The sequence below is a fragment of the Pogoniulus pusillus genome, chromosome 26 (assembly GCF_015220805.1).
Source record: "Pogoniulus pusillus isolate bPogPus1 chromosome 26, bPogPus1.pri, whole genome shotgun sequence".
NCBI classification, from domain to species: Eukaryota; Metazoa; Chordata; class Aves; order Piciformes; family Lybiidae; genus Pogoniulus; species Pogoniulus pusillus.
In genome coordinates, this window is record NC_087289.1 from 3406931 (window position 1) to 3430694 (window position 23764).

The 23764-nt window shown below is 46.7% G+C and overlaps 1 protein-coding gene and 1 long non-coding RNA gene across 9 annotated transcripts in view; one reads left to right on the top strand and one right to left on the bottom strand.

The window, feature by feature from the left end:
- The first annotated feature begins 1594 nt into the window (after positions 1 to 1594).
- LOC135186755 (uncharacterized) lies at positions 1595 to 2897 on the top strand. Its single transcript, XR_010307092.1, has 2 exons — positions 1595 to 1686; positions 1983 to 2897. It is a non-coding gene; the product is annotated as an uncharacterized LOC135186755 (long non-coding RNA).
- A 4139-nt stretch (positions 2898 to 7036) lies between these two features.
- Positions 7037 to 23764, bottom strand: part of LOC135186753 (rho GTPase-activating protein 33-like) — a 37645-nt gene continuing 20917 nt past the window's right edge. Inside the window, exons 2-6 of one of the 8 annotated variants that reach the window (XM_064164746.1) lie at positions 11361 to 13766; positions 10742 to 11104; positions 10184 to 10520; positions 8830 to 9033; positions 7037 to 7627 (exon numbers count right to left, since the gene is read on the bottom strand). In XM_064164746.1, coding sequence (XP_064020816.1) covers positions 8986 to 9033; positions 10184 to 10520; positions 10742 to 10944 — 588 coding nt within the window. In that variant the 5' untranslated portion in view covers positions 10945 to 11104; positions 11361 to 13766 and the 3' untranslated portion in view covers positions 7037 to 7627; positions 8830 to 8985. Of the gene's footprint in view, positions 7628 to 8829; positions 9034 to 9742; positions 10521 to 10688; positions 11105 to 11360; positions 13767 to 15616; positions 15810 to 23764 lie in introns of those variants that run through there. The other 7 variants (XR_010307090.1, XR_010307091.1, XR_010307086.1 and 4 more) reach the window with 7 other exon arrangements.

The following is a 23764-nucleotide window of genomic DNA, read 5'->3' on the forward strand; positions in this document are numbered from 1 at the left end:
GCTTGCATGGTGAGCCCCCAGGTTTGGCCATGACGAGCTAAGATCAAAGGGGGCAAACCTGTGCTGTAAATAAGGCCTTGCAGTGGGTGATGGCTCTACACAGGCTAACAAATTTGAAGCTGGTTCTAAATTCAGCAGAGCTTGTTACTCTACATTTCCTAGTTGCCAATGAAGGTCTCATCCATTTCTTAAACCATTTAGAAAAATGTGCATCTTCACAGGACAAAAAATGTGAGACCAAATGAGAAGCAAGAAGTCCAAAAGGTGAAGCAATCAGCAGGCTTATTACAGACACTGTCAGGTTGTTCATGGCCCCTGATTTAAATCAATAGTAAAAAAAGGTACTAGTGCAGATGGACTGCTCATAAGATGGATTCAGAGTCCAAACAGCACAGTTTTTAAGGCCAAGCATTCCCTATACAGCAATGTTTGAACCAAATGCTTTTTATGGAAATTCTTCAGAGAGTGATTGGCATTGGAATTGGATGCCCAGGGAGGTGGTGGAGGCATTTAGTGCCATGGTCTAGATGACTGGGTAGGGCTGGGTGCTAGGTTGGACTGGATGATCTTGGAGGTCTCTTCCAACCTGGCTGATTCTATGATTAGTTCCTATAGGTGTGTGATTATGCACATGGGACCTGATTCACAGGATAGCTTCTTTCTTCCTTGACAAAGCATAGATGTAAAAAAAGCCTAAAAAGGTTTGTGCTGGTTAAAAATATTCAGTGTCCTCAACTGTGCCAGGGATGCTAAAGGTAGCCTTAAATTTTGATATTGAGAAACCAGAGAATACAATCACTCATTTTCAGAAGGACCCAGACTTGACTTCTCATACAGGATCTAAAGTTGATCTAAGTGGTACTCCTTTTCCTTCTTAAGAATGGAAAAGCTATTTTCCTGAAGGCAGCTGCTCTTAAGAATGAGCTGCTGACTTGGTCTCTATTCTCTGTCTCTCTACTTGTGGTGTCTTGGAAGATTTCTTCTAGCAAAACCCACTTCTATATATTTGATACATCTGTGGGTAAGAATATTTAAGCTGATTTTTGACTAATAAAGTTTCAGAAATGAATGCAGGAGCTGTGAAATTGACATGAAATTAAAGAAAGAATAGTTCAGTAAATGCAAATAAATGCAGAAATGAATATTTTAATCTGAATTCATGACTAATGCCAAAGGATTCCCAGCAAATCATGAAATGTGGTGATGACATAAAAACTCAATGAGAATGTAAAATTCTCTATGCCCTAGTTAAGTGATGCCAGCAAGCTGATTTTAGGAGGGTACATCAGAATAATTTCTTTGTTCTTTTTGAAAAATGATTCTTTCAAGGTTTGTCTTTGTTAATTTTGCCTCAGAATGTTGGAGTCTTTTGTTGCTGTGCTTTTGTATCAGTTCCTGCATTTTACAATGTGACAACCACAGTCAGTGGATGTATTCCCATTCTGCAAGTTATTACGTTAATTATACTGAGAATTGACATTCCTGATTGCTGCTTTTTTGTGTGTGTGTGCTAAGAAAGAAGAGTGAACTTTTAATTTCTACTTCAGTTTTCCTGTGATCTCACTGTAACTCCATTTATTCTTCCTTAGGTGATCCTTCCTGTTTGAGGACAATTGAATCCAAAGCATGTCTGAATAAGCTCTAGTTTCTGTAGCACTGGAGTCACTACATCTTACTATTTTGAAGGTGAGATAATTTAAAGGAGGTAAAGTATTTCCTGTTCTAGTTATATTTGTACTGTCCAAACAGCTTCCTTATTTTAGTGTTCTTGGGAAATCACAGAGAGAGAGTGATCATTACCATCTTTCTGAAAGCTGAGAGTACAAAATTGGCATAGGTTTTTTCTTGAACTAACATATACTTTGAGAAGCTCTGAGAAAATGTGCTTGGTTTTTGGTTTGCCTGAGGTGGGCAGGCTTTTGGTGGCTGTTCTGTTTTCTTTTAATAAACATCTCATAGTCTTCCTTACTTCCTTTGCTTAGGCTCCCTTAACAGAACCCTGAATCTGAAGGGATTGTGTGCCTGCTAGATGTGCCCTGGGAATGCAGAAGCTGTTCTCTAACCACTGATGGGCGTTCAGGCCACCAAGCCAGATACTTACTACTTGGAACTAATACGAGGGATGGACCTCCACTGTGTGGACTCAAGGCAGGCATAGGTCTACAAACAAAAAGTGCTCGGGAATGGGGTGGGGACGAATAGGGACAGGAGATGAATGCCTTGTCATGACTTTGCATGTAGCTAAATGAACCTGCCGCAGTGATGGCATCACATGTCTATACCAGTGTTATTCTTTACCACTGTCTCCTGTGCATTAGGCAGAAGCATGTGCCACCTCCTTTTGTTGTTACTCGTCTTTTGTAGATCTGAGATGACTGCATGTAAAAAACTCTCACCCTGTGCTAATTACAGTGTCCATCTTAGCAGGGTAAAAATCAACGGAGCCCTCAATTAGTGAAGTGTTGCTGGCAGGACATGTGTGCCCTTAACAAACTATAGTTATGCCTGAGTGGTAATGAAAGGCAGCACAAACCCCAGCAAAATCCTAACTCATCTGAAGCTAATAGGAATTTCATCTCCACCATGTCCAAGTTTTGTTTCTGGCTTATTTATGCATTGCTGGTGGTGCTGGTCTTTGATGTAGATTACAAGAGAGCCCATGAGGAATTATATAATGAAAATAATTTCAAGCCATCCCTGCCCTAATCTGGTGTTCAAGTGTAAGAAACTGGCAATGGTAACAATTTACTAATCACTGCTATAGGTTTGGTGTATTTTAAACTCAGGAATATGGTTTGTCTTGAAGGTGCTCAGTAGATATCTCTCTATATGTGTGAACATAGGTACATCTTTGATAGCACATTTATCTTGGAAAATAAGTAAATTGGGTTAAATAATGTGTTGCAATGAGATTCTTTGGTAGCTTCCATAAGATCACACATGCTGTTCCCTGCCAGGCTGAAAGGGCTAAGTTAGTTGGACTCGATCAATAACCTGCCTGATTTTTATTATTTGTTATTCATTTGTTGGCAGAGCAATATTTAATTATACTTCCCTCTTTGTGGTTTTAACCTGGAGCTATTTAAAATGGCAGATCAGAGGGACAAACCTGAAAAGGCAAGAAATATTTAATTAGTGCCTTTTCATTTAAGTAATCAGCCTGATAACATCACTGCATTGCACATCAGGCACCTGGCACATTGAACACTAACTGCATCCCAGAAAACGTCTGCTAAGGAAGGCTACTTCTGAAAACAACTTTCAAAGCTGGTAGCAAGTGCCACACAGGGCTGAAAGCAAACTGCTTTTTGTATATTGCACTGTAATCTGGTCCTTGCAACTGGTAGGCACTATCAAAAATACTACAGGAAAACAGTGCAACAAAGAACCAGTTAAGGGTGGGTTTGTCTCAGTGAAGAGAGGAAAAAAATGTCACTATGGAGAGGAAAAGGAGAGGGGATTTTCTCTCAATGATATGATTTCATGCAGCATAACTTTCCAGCTTCTGTTCAAAGTCACACTGACACCCTGGTATGCAATTTCAGTCAGCGGTGTAGGGACTGTATATAACCCCCCTGCCTTTTATTGTTAATGAGATTTGTGTAAATAACTTGCTAGAAAACATATTGAAAAGATGTAATTCCCTACTAAATAGGAAAACAGCTGTCAGGTAGGAACTAAATGTACTAGGCTTCCCACACTGTGTTCTGCAATGGATTACTCAATAGGTACGTATGAGAGTTTTGGCATGTTAGCTGCTCTCTGTGCTGTTAGCACTGGATTCTGTAATAGCAACGTGTGTGCAGGGCATATTTGCTATCTTGAGCATATTACTGGTTATACAGTACTGGCTGAGAGCCAGATATACCTCAGACATGCTAACTTAGGAGAAATGAGCCTTATTTCTATCTGAAAACTGCTGCTTGCCAGAAAAGGGGGAGTGCTGTCTATGCCAGATGAACTTACCAGGCTGCATGGGGCATGGTAGGGTGGGGCTCAGCTTGCTCCCCCCAAATTTCTCATTGAGTTTATCTTAAACCCTGTCTGTGTCTAGGCTTTTTGCAGGAAACAGAGGTACATGGAAGGGATTTGGTGACTTGGTAAGGCAAATAGAGTGCATGTAGGGGAAAAAAAAAGACACTAAAGTGGACCTTCTGTTTAATCAAGGGATGAAACTTTTTGCCCAGTAGTGCATGGACACCTGGGGTAGAGTGCAAACTACCCTGACTTTGAGATGTCATTTGTCTCTGATGATGCTGGAATTAAAAACAGAGTCATGGGATTGTTTTGTTAGGGTTGTTTTGTGGTGGGTTTTATTTTGTTTTTTTTCGGGGGGGGGGGGGGGGATGGGTGATTTTTTGTTTTCACTGTATGGGACTGAAATTCCCCTCCTGCATAAATACAGGTGGAGAAAATCTGGAGAGAAGTCTGAAATCACCTAAAATCTTTTGTTGTTGTTATTGTTCTGCCCAGTGCCCCCTTCCTTCTATGACTCATTTATACCTCTTAGTTTCATGTGAAATCTGGAAATTGCATCTCAGGATTTTCAGGACCCCCTACCCATCCCAGGTTTGTGCTCCTTGCTCCCTGTGATATTATTACACCCAGTCAGTGTAATGACAGCCTTCCATGTACTTTGCTGTGGTGATTGTACTTTGCTAGCCTTATACCTCCGCAGCTCTTGAAAAGTGCTCCACAGCTTCTGCATAGTTTTTATGTCTGTAGCAGGCTCGGGCTTGGTTGAGGTTGATGTGGAGCAGTCTCAATGCTGGGCAGAGTGCCGCCATGACTCACTGATTGTGTGCTTGCAGACAGCACAGGCTCAGCAAACTCGGAGGAAATGTCCTCATTGGTGTAGACCAATCTCTTCTCTATGGTCTTCACGGTTTTCAGACACTGACTAAACAGCTGTGTTGGGATGGAGTCACTGTAAGTCTCTAGTACTGCTTCTTCATTTTCTTTGGATAGTTTCTCATTGTTTTTCTCATGCCTGTTTGCAGCTTGCTTTGGCTACATCGTTCCTCTGATTTGATCTCTTTATCTCTGCCAGGTTTATTCTTTCCTTGGTTTCTGGTGCTTCACCCTTAGGGCCAAGTATTGGAATGTGAGACAGAGGTCTTGGGTAGGACTCCTTGACAGGCTCTTACATTGCTTTTTCATTGTTTTCTGATTTCCATTTATGACTTGCTTTGACTACATCACCACTCTGGTTTGTCCTGTTTCTTTCTGCCATTTTTATGCTCTCATTTTCTGCTCCTCCACTTCCAGGGTGGAATATGGAAGTATGAAAGAGAGGTGTTGGGATGGAATCATTGCCAATCTCTAATGTTGTGTTCTCTCTCAGCTGGTTCTTCTAATTCCAATGTATGACTTACTATGATTATATTATCACCATCATTTTCATTGGTGCTCTTTTTCTCTGCCATCTCTTTATTTTCTGCTCCTCTGCTTTCATAGGGGATTATGGTAGAATGAGATGGAGGTGTTGGCATGAGCTCTTTGCCAGCCTTTAATGTGTTTTCTTTTTGTTCAGCTGATTTTTGTTGTTTTCTGAATCCCATGAAACACTTCCATTTGTTCTCTTTTCCTCTAAGATTTCTAGTATCACAGTAGGTTTGACTACACCATCACTCCAATTTGTCCTCCTTGTCTCTGCCGCTTTTAATCTCTTGTTTTCTGCTGCATTGCCCCTAGGGTGAAGTATGGGAGTATGAGACAGAGGTGTTTCTTCAGTTTTCCCAGGTGTTTTCCCAGCCATCCTTACAATATGCAAGTATGAGGCATGGATGGACTCAGTGCCAGTCTCTGACACTGTTTTTAGCTTTTTGGCAGTTGGTGTTCTGTGGTTCCCAATGGTGAACTTCTGCTACTTCCCTATGGGAGTAGGAGGCAGAGGTGCTGGGATGGACTCATTGCCAGTCACTGATGCTGTTTCTTCTGTTTTCCTAGATGTTTCTCCAAACATCCTTACAATATGTGAGTATGAGACAGGTTTGGACTCATTGCCAGTCTCTGACATGGGTTTTAGTTTTTTGGCAGTTGTTGTTTCATTGTTTTCCAATTTCCTTTCATGACTCACTTTGCGTAATCATTCTGCTTTGTCCTCTTTTTCTCTGCCTTTCTTCCTCTCTCCTTGTTTGCTGCTGCTCCAGCCTTTGGGTGCACTACAGGAGCATGAGGCAGAGGTGGGGTGGACTCCTTGCCAGACTCTGATGATGATTCTTCTGTTTTCCTGGAGGGTTTTTCAGCCATCCTTACAATACCAACTTTGAGCTTCAACAAAGAAAGTGTTCTAGGAGAAAACATAGTGAAGTTAGAGTACTCAAACTCTGCTTTGCCCAGAAAAAGCATGCAAACGATTTCTGCACTAGGTATGTTGTGGGCACAATGCTGAGAGACAGCTCTTCAATAGTTAGTCATTCTCAGACTTGCTGGAATTACTTTCCTGTGTAAAATGTAAGGCTCCTTAAATATTTTTGATAGCTCTTGGCAGTGGGTGTTTATGTAAAGCAGTGCCAGTGTAGCAGTCTGTTCTTCCTGCCAGAAGATAGGAAGAGCCTGGCTTTTAATCAGAAGCAAAAGAACCACACCTCACCAGGAAGGGGACCTGATGATTGTGTTTCTTACTCTGAAGCAAGTTCCTTACACTGACCATTCAACAGCAGTCCAAGTGGACTCATATGCTGATACTGAATGTTCTAAAAGTTGGACAGATGAGGCATCAGGAAATGGAACAGGCTAAGCTATAACACAGCTTTTCCCACTATCAATCAGGTTAAGGAGAAAAGTTTCGCACGAAGTGAGTTAGGCTGTCTGAGAGAAAGGATGGTCTAGGTGCTTGTCAGCTCTCTCTCAAAGGATATCCGAGGTTCCTTAAGCCTGTTAAGCTTGCATAAAAGAGTGCTTATGGTGGGAGGCTGTCCTAAGCAGGGATGGTTCAGTCCCTCAGCTGCTTGTCCTTGGCAGCGCAAGGGGACTCTCTCTGCAGGAACTGTCAAGGCAGGAGAGGACCCCAAGGCGGGCAGCACCCCAATAGTTATACCTTTCCTAGACAAAGAGTCAAGTTACCACTTCGTAGGTGCAAAGCACACAGCCAGTCACCAGCCTGATTCTGGCATAGACATCTGCACAGGTCACCCCTCCTGCTGGAAGGGCCCTTTGCTTCCCCTTTCTTCAAGCCTGCAGGGCACCACTTTCACTGGTGCTCTTCTTCTCTGCCATCTCCTCGTTTTCTGCTCCTCCACTTGCAGAGTGGAGTATGGCAGTATGCAACAGAGGTGTTGGGATGGCCTCATAGTCAGCCTCTAATGTTGTGTTTTCTTTTCTCTCAGGTAGTTCTTCTAAATACCACGAATTACTTGCTATGATATCATCACTTTCACTGGTGCTCTTTTTCTCTGCCATCTTGTCCTCTTGTGCTCCTCCACTTGGAGGGTCGTGTGTGGGTGGATGAGGCAGAGGTGCTGGGATACACTCAGTGCCAGTCTCTGATGCTGTTTCTCTTTTCCCAGATGTTTCTCCAGCCACCTTTTCAATATATGAGACAGGGATGGACTCATTGCCAGTCTCTGACATTGTTTGTAGGTTTTTGGCAGTTGGTGTTTGTTGTGGAAGGTCCCAATTATACCTAGAATACATACCCATGACATACCGTAAACACCTGCTTGAATGTTCACCTGCCCTCTCCCCCCCACTTCCTTCCTGGGTGGAAGAAGCACGGGAAAGCAGACAAAAGCATGGCACTTCTGAGTCCACCAGGGGCACCGTATTTCACCTTGCTTTGGTAAACACAGGTGCTTGGCATGTGCATCTCCCTTTTTTGGTGCAGTAACCTAGGACAGGTTCTAGGGATATTTGCTGCTATTGGTCACAGACACTCGTCCAAATGCTTAAATGCCTTGACAACTTGTCTGTTTGCTGCTGCTGCTGCCTTTGTTTCGTTCACTGCCTGCTTGCCTTACCTGCCTTTGTGTGCCACCACACTTTGTACCGCGCGTACCTGGGGACTTGCCTCCCCATGAACGGAAGGCCCTCACGCTGCTTGTCTGAGCCGAGGGACTGAAATGGCTTGCCCTAGGCTGGGATACAGCTGCCCACTTGAGCTCAGCCAAGCCCGAGTGAGGTTGACTCTGGCCGAGTCTAGGCAACAACCTACCAACGTGAGCGGAGCCTGCCAGCGCCCCGCTCCGGCCCTAAGGCCGACTCCTTGCTATACACCGCACCCGATCGCACTGCTCCAGCCCACAGCCTGGATCCTGCCTTGCCCAGGTGACTGACCACTCCGATCACCACCTGAGAGCCACGGAGGATGTGCCTCGTGTCCATGGACTTTCTCTCACAACGTGCTCAATATGAGCTATCCAAGCAGCAAAACCTCACTCGCACCATCACCACGTGGAAGGCCGCCCGGTGGCTGGGACTGTATTTTAACTCGTGTAGGCTTTGGGACTGCAACCTGTACTGTTGGATTACACATACTGAGACTCTAAGCAGTGAGTAACTCTCTTTTCTGAAGTCTGTTAACGTTTATGCTTAACCTTTAAGCGGCAGTTTGTGCTGCAAGACTCTCCAGTTAGAAACGTTTTCTAAACCCTTTCATTATTGAAATTTAATCTGACTTTATAGATACATTCTGCAAATTACTTTTACCAACTGCATAATAGAATCTCTCTGTGTTAATTGTTAATAAGTTTGGGGATATTTTCTTTAGATAGTTAATAAACTACTTAAGATTTTTTATTTCAGCCTCACTACAGTTCACTTCTAACCCAGATTCAGCTCCCTCCTTAACAGTGTTTCATTCTTTTCCAGTTCCCTTTTACGACTTACTTTGACTGTGTAATCATTCTGATTTGTCCTCTTTTTCTCTGCCTTTCTTCTTCTCTCCTTGTTTGCTGCTGCTCCAGCCTTTGGGTGCACTATAGGAGCGTGAGGCAGAGGTGGGGTGGACTCCTTACCAGACTCTGATGATGATTCTTCTGTTTTTCAGCCATCCTTACAATACCAACTTTGAGCTTCAACAAAGAAAGTGTTCTAGGAGAAAACATAGAAAAGTTAAGAGTACTCAAACTCTGCTTTGCCCAGAAAAAGCATGCAAACGATTTCTGCACTAGGTATGTTGTAGGCACAATGCTGAGAGACAGCTCTTCAATAGTTAGTCATTCTCAGACTTTCTGGAATTACTTTCCTGTGTAAAATGTAAGGCTCCTTAAATATTTTTGATAGCTCTTGGCAGTGGGTGTTTATGTAAAGCAGTGCCAGTGCAGCAGTCTTCTTCCTGCCAGAAGATAGGAAGAGCCTGGCTTTTAATCAGAAGCAAAAGAACCACACCTCTTTGGAAAGTATCAACAAACCATAGCACAACCTAAAGATTGGCAGCTGCATTTTTCAGTGCTGGCTTCAGCACTAGGTAATTTAGGAAATGATGATTTGTCTTCACTGTGCAGTGCAACAGAGCTAGTCCAGCTAGCCCCAGCACCAGCTGAGGGAGTGAGCAGGATGATTTTGGTGCCAGGTCACGCCTGCATAGCCGTCATGGTTGGGACCTGTGGCCCTGCAATAGATGGCTATGCTGTGTTCTGGAGGGGGAAGACAAGACTTTCACAGCCCTTTGGCTGGGCTGTTCACTCACTGTCCTATAGAGCAATGACATTTCAGTGTCTACTTCAGATAGAGGTTGCAGGACCTTTCCTCTGGGCAGCCACATAGTACTGAGGAGCCCTGAAGGAGCGTAGGTAGGCAAACCCCTCTGTCTAAGGGTGTGTGGTATTAGTGGGGACGGGAAATTGTCTGGACCCAATTATTTTGCTGTGAGACTCTCTAAAGAATGTTAATTTGCCATGGAGTAAAAAACAGCAGGGAGCAAACTGTGAAATGCAGACCAGTAATTTTTTAGTGACTTAAGTCACATTTCGCTGGTGGAGCAGCACCTGACGTGAACTTTGCTCTATCAGCTTGCTTTCTGCTGCTCCTCTTGTACTTTCAGGAGTTGGAGCTGCTTAACCTGCCTCTGGGTAGTGCAAGGGAAGCACATTCTAACTCGGGCAGGCTCTCGCTGCTCCCAGCCTCACCAAAACACACTGCCGGGGAAAAGCTTGGCGAAAATCCCTATCTTTGGCAGTTTTTTCCTGAGACTTTGGGTGAAATGTCTGCCTTTTTTAAAGATTCGGGAAGAGAGCGGTACCGGGGCTGGCTCGCCCAAGTCTTTCCCTGCCCCTTGGGGCTCTGTCGCTCGGAGGAGCCCTGAGGGGCGCAGGGCAGCGGCGGGGGCGTGGCGTAGGTGGGCGCGCGAGGGTGACGCGGCGGGGCGGGGCGGGGCCGGGCGCGCGGGCGAGTTAAATGCAGCTCTGAGGCCTTCTGGCTCCTGCTCCAGGCTGAGCAGCCCAAGCTCTTGGCAGCTAGTCCTGGTAAGAGAGGCTCTCCAGCCCTCTGACCATGCAAGGGCCCTCTGGCGGGCTGAGGAGGAGGCCAGCAAGCTCTTGAGCAGCAGGAGGCTTGGCTGTGGCAACTCGCTGGCCACCCTGAGGGAACAGGAAGACAATGTAGGTCAAGTGGATGTTGTCAGCACTCACCTCCCAGGCTGATCTCAGCCAAGGCCAGCCGAGGTGAAGCTCCTTGGCCACACTGGCTCTAAGGCCCTGCTGTGGGTCTGGTCCCTGCAGAGCAGGCAGGCCACTGGCCACACTCACTCTTTCAGCCCCTCCACCTTCTCCTGCCTGCTGGGCTTCCTCAAGGCACTCACCCACTGCTGGTAGAGGTCCAGGCTGAGGAGCTTGGAGGAGATCTTGCGCAGCAGTCCTGCAGTGATGCCAAGGGCTGGGCGTGAGGCTCCAGGCACTGCTGCCGGGGGTACGGGCGGCATCCTCGGCACTCACTCCTCAGCAGGTGGCTGCTTTGCCACCCTCGCAGCTGGCAGCTGCTGGGCTCCAGGGCAGCAGGCTTCATCTTCGAGAGGGCGGCCAGCAGATGTGGGGCTGGCTCTCCAGAGGCACCTCCTGCCGCTGTCCAGGGCCTCCCGCAGCTGCCTGGATGTGCTCTCACTGGCCGCCAGATGGAAGATCCCCTCTGTGGGTGGCCCCACCTGGTTCAGCAGAGCCAGCAGGTCCTGCAGGGGACAGAGGAACAGAGGTGGCTGCAGACAGGCCCTGGGGCAGAGGACCACTCTGCAGGGACAGAAGCATGTGGAGATGTCTCCACAGCTCTCCCTGGGCCAGGACAGAGAGGTGGCTTGGAGGCAGGGGATGTTAAGGACAAGCTGGCACTGAGCCCAAGCCCCACTCGAGGTCCCTGTGCTGGGGACAGCAGTGTGGAGGGGGAGCCAGTAGGATGGGGATGGGGAAGCCCTGGCCAAGCTTACTCACCTGGATGGGCTTGGGCAGGTGCCCTCCTGGCTGCAGAGAGCTGTCAGCTGCTGTCCAAAGAGAGCTGCGCTGCTGGCAGAGGCCAAGGACCTGGGAGCCTCTGCAGACACTGACGTCCCTCGCTAGCCACAGGGCCACGGCAAGCCCCTCCTGGTGCTGCGGGGCCCAGCAGCTGCCAGGGAGAGAAGAGCAATCAGCCGCGGAGGAGAAGTGCCAGGGGAGGTGTAGCACAGCTTCCCAGCTCTGTCCCCCTGCCACCCAGCACAGGGGACAGAGGAGCAGGGAAGGGCCACCCTGCCCCAGGCTTCCTGGGCTGGGCAAGGAGAAAGAGCAGAAGGTGAGAAGTGATGCAGCAGCTGCTGCTGGCCGGAGCAGCCTCTGGGGCCAGAGCTGGATCAGGAGGGACACTGACGGTGTGGTGGCCACTCAGCTGCTTCAGCAGCAGCTTGATGGAAGGCAGCTGGGTCACTCGGGCTCCCTCCACTCCCTCGGCTGGCCTGTGGGTGGGGAAGGGGCAGAGAAGGAGCTGGGTGAGGCCCCAGCTGCCCATTCTCTCTCCTGCCAGCCCGGGTTAGTTTCTTCTCTGCAATGGCCTGCATGGCAGAGGGGAGCTTACACTCTTGGCTGAAGCAAACGGTGTGCAAGTTTTAGCTGTGCTGCTCACCTGTCTAGTCAAAAGACTCCTTCCCCCTTTTACTCCTTTATCAGCTCATGTGATGCTAACTGGAGAGCTGTTGAGGTAGAATCCTCAACATCTGTCAGGGCAAAGCTGGGAACGCATGCTGCACGCAGCCACTGACACCAGACACACTTGGCGGGCCTGATTTTATCCCATTTCTCTCGCTGAAAGGTAGCCTGCAGCGTCCTGAGCTGACGGACACTGCTCAGGGCGGCTGCGGCTGACAAGTCCGGGCCGTGCCGCAAGGCGGCGCTCACGGCGCGCCGATAGGGCAGCCAGGCGGGCGGCGAAGCTGGGCAGGGGATGGCTGCACACAGCTGGCTGAATACACAGAGGCAGGGGATAAATCCTGACACCCCCTGCATTGCCTGATGAAGGAAAGGGAAGTCGTTCTTTGCTACATGCCAACTGTGTCATTTCACTAGCCAAGAAATGGGAATCCTGGGTCAGAGGTGCAGCTGGGAGAGCAGACACCACCACTTGTCCTGCTGACGTTCTGAAGAGGAAGGTAAGGTGACCCCAAGTGGAGGAGGTAGATGGGAGCTGACTACTGATGCTGAGCCCTTCCCCTTGAGTCTGCATCAGGAGATGGGATACTGAGCAGAGAGAGATTTCCACAGGTGTGCTTTAGTTAGTGGGCCACAGCATAAAGCAGAGGATAAATCTTGGCTTGCTCTGTTTTGAAACATAAGAGAAGGTCTCACTTTAGAAAGAGAAGGGCGCATTCATCAGTTGTGAGCCCTGGAGACAGAACCACTGGCTGGGTCAGGCACAATGGAGAGCAATAGGACTTGGGGCTTGCTCAGCTTACAGGAACCATGCCAGAAAAAGGTAGCAGTCTGATCTCAGGGCTGCTTTTTGCAGAAAGGATGAAGCAGGATACACACAGTGCTCTTTCCTGTTTTAAAGGGACTTGAGATAGCTAGAATGATGCATAAAGAGGAAAAATAAAACCTGTTAAGTCTGGGAAGCTGCAGATGCGCTTCTGCTGGTTGTCCCTGGACCCCTGTGTGCAGGATATTTCCCAGAAATCCTGCAGAAAAGAAATCAGTAAAATGCATGGCAAATAGCTCCACAAGAGAGGGAAGGCCAGAGGAGATGTCAGCTGGCTCCTCAACAGGCTCCTGGAGCAGAGGCAGGGCCATGAGCAGCCTCCTCCAAAGCAGCCATTTAAACCCCCTCCAAAGTGTGATGTGGATAGCAGTCTCACCAAGTAAGCCACTTCCTCCTGGGTGCATGGCTGGCTTTTCCACTGGTGATTGCTCACATTAAAGGTGGCTGCAAAGCAAGGAGAAACTGAGCTCAGATTTGCTAGGAGATTGAACTGTGGTGCACCCATTCCAGCAGATGCCCCTTTCCTACCATCCTGGTGGAGCAAGCATGGTTCTTCTAGGTGGTGTTCAGCCTATTTGCAGGTATGCAAGACAGGCATGTGATTTACTGACCACACTGACGTCCAAGCAGGCCAGGACTGCTCTCAGAGTGTGGAGTCCCACCTGGATTTGGACACTACACATTGGTGATTTTACCTGAGGTGTCTGATCTACACACACCAGCTCCAACTTGACAGCAATGCACACCTGAGGCATTAGAAAGCATCCTCCTGCTTCGACTCTGCATTCCTAAACAGACTGGGGAAGCTGTCCTTAGCAATCCCAGATGTTGCCTATGGATGTCGACACCCACCTTCGAAAGCCAGTGTGGATGAGGTTGGAGTAAAAGGAGCCCTGCAAGAAACAGGAGCACAGAAAAGCTTCAGCTGGGGTTAGAGAGTATTTTCTCTCACAGTGAGGCTGAGCCAGTGGGTGCCTCCAAGGAGAGAGGAGACTGTTCAGGGTGCTCCTTTATTCCTTGGCAGCAGAGCAAGTGTATCTGCTAATGAATAGGACTCTTAGAAAAGGCAAGGAATTTTTTTCCTCCCTACACATATTCAGAGGAGCAGAGAATTTTTTGTTGTTGTTGTTTTTCTCTGCTCCCTCCTTGTTGAGATTCTTTCATTTGTGATTTCTAATCATCATTCTGCTCTTCTTTCTCGCCTTTTTTTTCCACTCCCCATTTGCAAGCAGCCCCCTGGGCTTGGCATCACTCCAGACCAAATGAACTCCAGGAATGGGTTTTTTTTTTTCCCTCTCCTCTTCATTCCCCACCACCTTCTCCTCCCTATTCAAACTGAACTTGTGGACAAAATAAACGCTGGCACTAGGTCATTGTCCTTCCCCTCCCCATCAGAGGATTCTGAAAGAGGATTAAACTAATCTCATACATGGACTCACTCCTCCATGCTGGCCTGTACTCCTGCCATGCAACGAGATGGCATAAAGTGCAATGTCCCAGCAGCATGCTTCTGCAGTAACTTCCTGCACAAAGGTGGCAAAAGGACTGATACAGGAGTGGGTGGTTCTGTATTGTTCAGTCACCACATTTAAAGTTTTGCCTTGATTTATAAGGGGGAATAAAAAAAGAAGCCTGGAAGCCACAGTGGGGATGGACAGTCTGCCCAAGCTAATCATTCACAGAGAGAGTGATTGGCATTGGAATGGGCTGCCCAGGGAGGTGGTGGAGTCACCATCCCTGGAGGGGTTCAAGAAAAGCCTGGATGAGGCACTCGGTGCCATGGTCTAAGTTGACTGGCTAGGGCTGGGTGCTGGGTTGGACTGGCTGATCTTGGAGGTCTCTTCCAACCTGGTTGATTCTGTTATTTAAGTGCATCTGAATTGGCTCGTTTGTTAATTAATACTTAAGCAAAGAGCACTGCAAGGTGTGTCATGATGGGGGTATACAGAGGGTGGGATTTTCTGGACTCTTCTCCCAGCTCCAGTGTATGCAGATGATTGGTACCCACAGCACCCTCCTGGTGATGCCTGCCTGCGGTGAGTCTAGCATCAGAAGCTTCAGAGTGCTTCACCAAGGAAGGCAGCCTTCACTGCCCTGTTCAGCAGGCAGGGAAGCTGAGGCACTGAAAGGTAGAGTGACTCTCACAGGCCCACCCTGGGAAACGTGTTAGTTACTTCAGTGCTTTAGTTGCTGAAAATACCAGCTCACTGCTGAAAGATACTAAGGTTCATCTGCTTGGATAGCTGTAATGAAATAAAACTGGTGAGTTACATGTGCAACTCCATCATGCTTCACTGACTTGCACAAAGCTACTCCTGCCCAAAGAGGTCTAAACATTTGGCAAACAATAAGGCCCCAGCTCAGAGTGCTGAAACGTGCAGTTGATTCCTGCAAGACAACATGACTTAGATGCAGCACATTTTAAGTGCTGATGGGTTTACGTAGCAAAATTAACTCAAGACTTCCAAAAAGTTAGGTAAGGAGGAGAGACATAAATGCACAAATGACTGAGGATCATAGCTTACTACTGGTGAGCACGTGCAACATATTTCTGGCATGCATTGACATTCATTCAAGGCTTGAAACACCAAGGTGTGGATGTATATGATCTAGTATCAGATTGCTGCAGTAGGCAACAGCATAATCCACAAGGCCACAGATTGAGGACAAGCTGTAGAACTCTGGCAGGTAGGCTTTGCTGTGGCTGTGCTGCTGCAAAGGTAGCTGCTAATGTAAAGCTCACCTGCATAGCCAGGTCATTCTGGTGACCCTGAGTCAGGAGCAGTGGCTATGCTGTTCTGACACAGACTGTCTTCTGCATCTCGGAAGGGCATTTAACCTCTCTGGGCTACATCTTCTCACTTCCAGGGGATGACAATCCAGACAAGCACATCTTCATATCCTGCTCACCACCACCTTTTTGCAAGCAAGGTGACAGAAACAGACAGCTTGCTGGGAAAAAATCAGTGAAGAAATGCTGAAGAAGCAAGAAGCAGCAAAACATGGGTTTAAACTGGAAGAGGGGAGATTCTAAGTAGATGTTAGGAAGAAGTTCTTTACAGTGAGGGTGGTGAAACACTGGAACAGGTTGCCCAGAAAGGTTGTGGCTGGTGTTCAAGGCCAGGTTGGATGAGGCCTTGAGCAACCTGTTCTAGTGGGGTGTCACTGCCTATGGCAGAGGGTTGGAACTGGATGATCCTTGAGGTCCCTTCCAACCTAAGCCATTCTGAGACTAGAGGGTAAACCACTTCTGACCCATCTGAGACAGCAAGTGCTAAGGCACCAAATTCTCATTCCTGCCTCAGACGCTCAGTTGATGGCTGAACAGCTCTAAAACAATGCACAGATAGCAAAACAATTCCAGTCACAAACACTCTGGCACAAATGCTTAGGTGGTTTGTCGGTGAGCAATTAAATCCTGCTCTGAATAAAAATGTTAAGAATGCACCACATTGTGGCTTTAAATAGCCTCTTGTTGGAGAGATTGGTCTGGCTGCCAGCTCACACTTGGGTAAACGCTGGGATTCTCTGAATGTCCATCGGGCAGTTGCATCACACACTGAATAGTTTGGCATTACCTCATGCCTTAAGGGGAAGACAGAAGAAAATGGACCAGCAGCCTGTTTTCTCTGTCTACTTATTTATTTACTTTGGTGAGGGCCTTTTTTATTTGCTTGAGGGGCATTTTTGTGTTCTTTTTCCTCCTGGGCTGAGGGTAACTTGAGTGCATGGTAATAAAAAAACAACCAAAAAACCCCGGTGGTGAGGAAAGTACTTTGGGAAGTGTAAATGGAGATGTGGAAGGCAGGAGGGAGAAGGGAAAAACGTGAGTCAAAGGATTAAATCCAAATTCCAGTCTGGGACTTTTTAACGAAGATGGAATACTGACTAGTTGAGCAAATTAAGCTTTCTCAAGGGGGTCTGGGGAAGCAATTGGTTTCTTTCCAAGCAGAAAATGCCATTCTTCTCCATCAGTACCAGCAAGAATAAGAGAGACAAAACACCCCCAACCCTGCTCTGAGAAATCTGAAAAGTTGGGAGAGTAGACAAGGACAAACAAGCAATTAAAAGGAAATTGCTTCTCCCTCCTCCCCAACCTTTTCTTTTTTCCCCGAATGAAAGTGGAAAGAATTGATTAGGGGGTCAAAGAGAGGAACGACCAAAGAATTGCATCATGTGCAGTGCCACGTGAAACAGCCACTCTGCTCCACCAGGAGCTGCAGTGGTGAGGCCAAAGGCCTGCGGGAATGGGCAAAAACTCAGTTCTTGACATGTTTGTGCTGAATCTTCTTCCCACCTCTGAACCTTCCTTTGACAGTAACAGTTTTTCTACCTAAAATCAACCAGGTGAAGTCACTGAATATATTTTCATAGAGGTTGATTACTGTTGTAACATGCCACCAGCATTTCATTCTTCCTTCTCTACTATCTTTCTCACTATGGTTTCCTAGAGGAATAGCTTCTGTCCCAGTAGAGCTAGCACACACCAACCAACAGCTAATCAGATCTTCTCAAGCTGCACTGGGGGGGCTTACCTTAGAATCACAGAATCAACTGGGTTGGAAGAGATCTCCAAGATCATCCAGTCCAACCTAGCACCCAGCCCTAGCCAGTCAACTAGACCATGGCACCAAGTGCCTCATCCAGGCTTTTCCTGAACACCTCCAGGGACAGCGACTCCACCACCTCCCTGGACAGCCCATTCCAATGCCAACCACTCTGCCAACAACTTCCTCCTAACATCCAGCCTAGACCTCCCCTGGCACAACTGGAGACTGTGTCCCTTTGTTCTGTTGCTGGGTTCCTGGCAGAAGAGCCCAGCCCCAACCTGGCTACAGCCTCCCTGCAGGTAGTTGTAGACAGCAATGAGCTCTGCCCTGAGCCTCCTCTGCTGCAGGCTGCACACCCCCAGCTCCCTCAGCCTCTCCTCATAGGGTTTGTGTTCCAGACCCCTCACCAGCTTTGTCACCCTTCTCTGGACACCTTCCAGCACCTCAACATCTCTCTTGAATTGAGGAGCCCAGACTGCATTTTTGGTATTAGACAAAACAAATGCTTAAAAAGACCTAACCATCTGTGTATCAGAAAACAGGTCGAGTTTTCATCACCTCCAACTGAAACTTCACTTGACAATGTTTAAGACCATGTTATTTTTTAATCACATTTTTAACTGAAGCATTTGTGGTTGATCTTTGCTGAAGCTAATGCATTTATCCACCTGAGACAGTCGCCCTGCACAATATTGATTTATACAATTGAGTGATGTTATAGACAAGTGGCTTCATAACCCATTTTCACTGCCATGGGGAAATTCCTGGGCAGGTTTGAGGAGAAGACTGCTGGACTGCACTTGGCTTTCATTTTACCTTGTGACTCTTTCACTCAGAAGGGACAGTTTCAGTAACCTAGAGGTCCTGGCTAAATCAGAAGGATGGTTTCTCAACTTGTATGTTCCAGGCTTTGGCTGGTACTAAGGCAACAGCTAAGCCTGGCTGGGACATTTTCATTATACTCTCAGTGCTTGAAAACAAACAAATTTGTATAACACACACAAACAGTCTTTTCTAATCTCTTCTAATGGCACTCTGAAGACCAGACTGTCAATTGTCCACTGTGTTCTCAACAATTTGCTAATGATAATTAAAGATGTCCAAAGTTTGCCAACTATTTCAGCACTATTTAACCAAGAAGATAAGAGTTCGGGAGGAAGGCAAACAAAATGAGCCCGGTCCAAGAAGGAGAAGCCCATTAGGGCATAAAGATAGCAAAGGCAGAGTAAAATGTCCTCTGAACTACACAAGAGGTACACAGAGAGATGATGCCAAAACCCTGGAATGAGATTACAAAAGCTGGAGAGTGAGTGGATTCTTTCTCCCCCGTCTCTCTATAGGATTCCATCCCAAAGAAGTTGCTCAGACAACGGCAATCCCCTAGTGTGCTACTTGTGTACAGATCTGTGCTGCAGTAAAACTGGAAGATCAAAATGGGAGTTTGTTCCATCAGCTCCTTAAGTGCCCATTTCTGGAGGAAAGGACCACATTTCCTCCACAGCTTACAAGATATTGGGCACACAGCACCCAGAGAAGAGCGGGCAACTGCCAACTGGAAGCACAGCTTTTGCTGTTCTGAAGTTCTGCTCAATTAAGAGCCCTGTAGAAAGTCTTCATCTGGAGAATCTTACAAGATCATTCAGTTGGCCACTAAAGCTATGATTTTGCACATTATTTTTAGCAAGTTCTCCTGTGCCATTAGATAGAACTTGAAGGACACCAACCTATGGTGCATTTTTTCTGTGGCAGTGACCGCAGCAGATGACCAAGAGCATGCCTGTTTCATTGGGAGGCCAAAGTCATTGTCTTGCAGAGAGCACAGCTTTCCCTTCTGAAAATCATCATCCCTTGCACAAGTTCTGTGATTCACTGTGATCACATGCCTGGTCCCAGAACTTTCATAGAGTTTCATCAAATCCATCCTTTCTGTGAGCTCCGTACATGCAAAATTGTCACTGAGACCTCTTGGTACCCCTTCAGTACCTCTTTTTATTTCTACTTTCTTGTTGCATTATTTTTTTAAACCTCTTTGTTCTCTTCCAACCTGGTTAATTCTATGGTTATCTGAGTGCACATGAAGTTGTTTAGAGCAGCACACCAACATTCCTAACAGAACAAATTGTCAATGTGGATAAGACCCTTGGACCAAAGGTGAGGAAATCTTTGTAGGGAAGAACAGTCTTCCTTCATAATTCAAGGAACATTATGTTCATAATTCAAGGAGGTTTTATGCCCATCCATTTTCAGAGATGTCACATTCAACATCTGCTTAATTCAGGACTGAAGTTCCAGTGACTTCAGCAGCAGTTGCTTGGCAGGTTTATATCCCCTTTCTGCGAGAAAAATAGTAATTGGACTTCCAGCAGCTTGTCCTCCACATCACTCTCCACTAGAAATCCAGACAGCTTCTGAACTAGAATCTCAACTAGAAACTGTGTTGATCCACTGCCATTTTTCATTCAGTGAATGATCAACCTCAGCCAAATAAACAGCTGCACCTAAAAGATTTCCCAAGTCTGTAACAAAATAATGTGCAAGGTTTCTCCTTACTGTAAGAACCAATAAAGCAAAACTGTTCTAATGACTAGCAAAGTCCCTCTTGTGGAAATAAGGACATTTTTTATGTAGATTAAATTTCACTTGTGCACAGAATGGTAAGATTCATTGCTTAGTAAGAAAAGGGAATGGCATAGAAACTCACATCTGAGTGTGCATCTATACACATTAGCAGGGACACATTAGCAAAGCAGAACGTGCTAGCTGGCTGTGTTTCTGCACAAGCAAGGTAGAAAGGGGAGGAAAATGATCCTTGAGAAGGAAAAGGGTAAAACCCAAACAAACCCAAACACACAAATCCCCAATGAAATAACATAACAAAGAAATAAACAAATCTCAAACCCATAAAGCTTTCCTGGCTGACAAACAAATGTGTGAATGTCTGCAGCTGGCTCTCCAGAGGACCTGGAAGAGGAATCACAGAATCAACCAGGTTGGAAGAGACCTCCAAGATCATTTGGTCCAACCTAGCACCCAGCCCTAGCCAGTCAACCAGACCATGGCACTAAGTGCCTCATCCAGGCTCTGCTTGAACACCTATGGAGACTCCACCACCTCCCTGAGCAGCCCATTCCAATGCCAATCACTCTCTCTGGCAAGAACTTCTTCCTAACATCCAGCCTAGACCTCCCCTGGCACAACTTGAGACTCTGTCCTCTTGTTCTGTTGCTGCTTGCCTGGCAGAAGAGACCAACCCCACCTGGCTACAACCTCCCTTCAATTAGTTGTAGACAGCAATGAGGTCACCCCTGAGCCTCCTCTTCTCCAGGCTAAACAACCTCAGTTCCCTAAGGCGTTCCTCTTAAGGTTTGTGCTCAATGTGATGGTTTGAGAGGTTCCAGGTTATTCCCTCCAGACCTCTGACCAGGGCGGGGAGAAATCCAGAAAGCAGGAGAACCTCAGTCCACAGCAGTGCTTACTCGTGGTGCATTTGACTTAAATCAAGCAGCAGGCTCGGCAGTGACAAATCAGAACATAAGGTGGCATTATTTCCCTTCCTTAACTGTCTGCAGGGCCCGAGTCCAGATCTACAAACGAGATATTTGGTGCTTCAGAAACAAAAGCACAAAGCAACTGAAGTCTGTACCCAGATGCATTCTGAATACCAGCCAGAGCCAAATCCTGACTCCTCTGCAACTTCAAGTTTTCCCTGTACACCATGTGCATAAAGTGGTCTGACTGAAAGCATCACTACTAAACTCAAAGTGCTTTCAGTCTACAGGACTTCAAATCCATTTGAAAATCTGGACTTCATTTGCATCTTTGACTTAGTGTTCAGCTGTGCTTTCCAAAGAAATAGGAAAGCAGCTGAAAACAATACAGAAGCTCGGTCTGCTTGGTTATTTACTTTCAGTCCTCACAGAGAATGTGAAACTGTGGTGGTGGTGGTTTGGTTTTGTTTGGGTTTTGGTCAAGAGAGTCTGTGCCTGAGATGTACAGCTACATACTACAAAACGGGGAACCAACTTTTCCTTTGTCTCATCCACCCTTGGTGATGTGTTTAGATTGAGAACCACCTTTTGTGTCCTGCATCAGAGTGATAGTATGACTTCACTCAGTGCAAACCTAGCAACTACACAAATAAGCAGAGAGAGACACAGGAAGGCAAAAGGCAGCTCAAGTGGTGACTGCTGGGTTTGCAAAGAATGCACCAGCCCAAGATCTGGCAATGAACACTTACTCAAAGAACATCCTAGCACCCTTCAGAGTTCAGCATTCATAGAATCAACCAGGTTGGAAGAGACCTCCAAGATCATCCAGTCCAAGCTAGCACCCAGCCCTATCCAGTCAACCAGACCATGGCACTAAGTGCCTCATCCAGGCTTCTCTTGAACAGCTCCAGGGACGGTGACTCCACCACCTCCCTGGGCAGCCCATTCCAGTAGCCAATGACTCTCTCAGTGAAGAACTTTCTCCTCACCTCAGGCCTCCTAACAACTTCTGGATCCCACTCTCTTCCCATCTTCCTGCAACTCTGAAGGGCTTCTTTGATCAGGTCCATTCATCCAGGATCAACACCTCCAGGAAAGCAGCCTCTGTGGCAGACATCTCAGTTTTGTCTCATTCCATCGCCAGGAGTTCCCTGTCATGGTTATTAATCATAGTCTCATTGACAGGGCACTGAACTGTCTGGAGATGAAACTTCACTTTCCCATCCAGAGCTCCCCAGGTAGGACATGGAATTTGTTTCATCTCTGTATATTCAAGAAGTGGAGCATGTATGGGGAGTGAATTAACCCCAACTTCAGGTTGGTGTCCCTGGCTCTGTTTAATTAAATCTGTCTTAAAACCTCCTAATCCCAAAGTAAAGACTTAATAATGTCCAAGAACCTCTTTTTCCTTACAATACAGTGCTATAATCTGCTGAAGGCTTAATATTGAAATAAACATGCAGCAACTCTACCTGACCTGGCCAGCACAAAGACCAAAACCTACACAACCAACACCAGCTTCTCCTGGAATGGCAAGCACCACAACCATTGTATGTCATTAGACTAAACAGATTTTAATGTCACAAAAAAAAGTGTCAAAAGATTGTCAAAAACATAAAAATCAGGAATGGAAGCAAAAATCAGGGTGTAGAGGTCTGATACTTTCTCTGAATATGCAGGGACCTGTTCTCTTAGACTGAAAATGGCAAAACCTTGGAGTTTGGGTGTTAGAGAATCACAGAGCTTTAGAGGTTGGAAGGGACCTCCAGAGATCAAGTCCAACCTCCCTGCCAAGGCAGGATCCTCTAGGGTAGTCTGCATAGAAACACATCCAGTAGGGTTTTGAAAGTCTCCAGAGGAGGAGGTTCCACAACCTCTCTGGGCAGCCTGCTCCAGTGCTCTGTCAGCCTCACTGTAAAGAAGTTTCTCCTCATGTTGAGGTGAAACTTTCTGTGTTCCAATTTTTAGTCATTGCTCTTTATCTTACTGCTGCTGACCAGTGAAAAGAGATTGGCCCCATCCACTTGACACCCACCCCTTAGATATTTGTATACATTGATCAGATCTCCTCTCACTCCTCTCTTCTCCAGACTAAACAGCCCCAGACATCTCAGTCTGCCTTCATAGGAGAGATGCTCAAGTCCCCCAGTCATCCTCGTGGCTCTCTGCTGGACTCTTACCAGCAGGTCCCTGTCTCTCTTGAACTGGGGAGCCCAAAACTGGACACAGCATTCCAGGTGTGGTCTCACCAGGGCAAAACAGAGGAGGGAGAAGAACCTCCCTAGATTTGCTGGACACACTTTTCCTGATGCACCCGAGGATGCCATTGGCTCTCTTAGCCACAGGGGCACATTGCTGGCCCACATTCCTTTGAGTCTTGAGGCACTGACTATAACCCCAAGCCTGTGCTTTACAGTGGCCAGAGAGAAGCTTTGGTCATGCTTTTCAGTTTTGGTGGGAAATTTGGTTCTGTGATTTCCTCTTTAAATGAGTGAGATTTGTTTCCACTCAGCCCTAGATCAGAGCTTTATTCTCTGCATTAAAATACACTTGTCTGGATTTGGGATTCTGATACCAGAAATGAAAGAGTATTGCAATGTTCATCTCAGCATTCATTTAGTTCCAAGAGGAACAAAACCATCATCAGAATTTTAGAAGGCAGCTTGCAGAATGCAGAGTGACTCTACATGGGACCTCGAAGGAGGCAACCACATCAAGAGAAAATCAGTGTGATACAGCACTGGGGAAGAAAGACAAGAGGAATGAAAGCACAGATGTACAGAGTCAGCAAGACAGACTGCAAGGACTGCCAGCTCACACTCAAAGTGATTGATGGTAGGTAGACCAATTCCT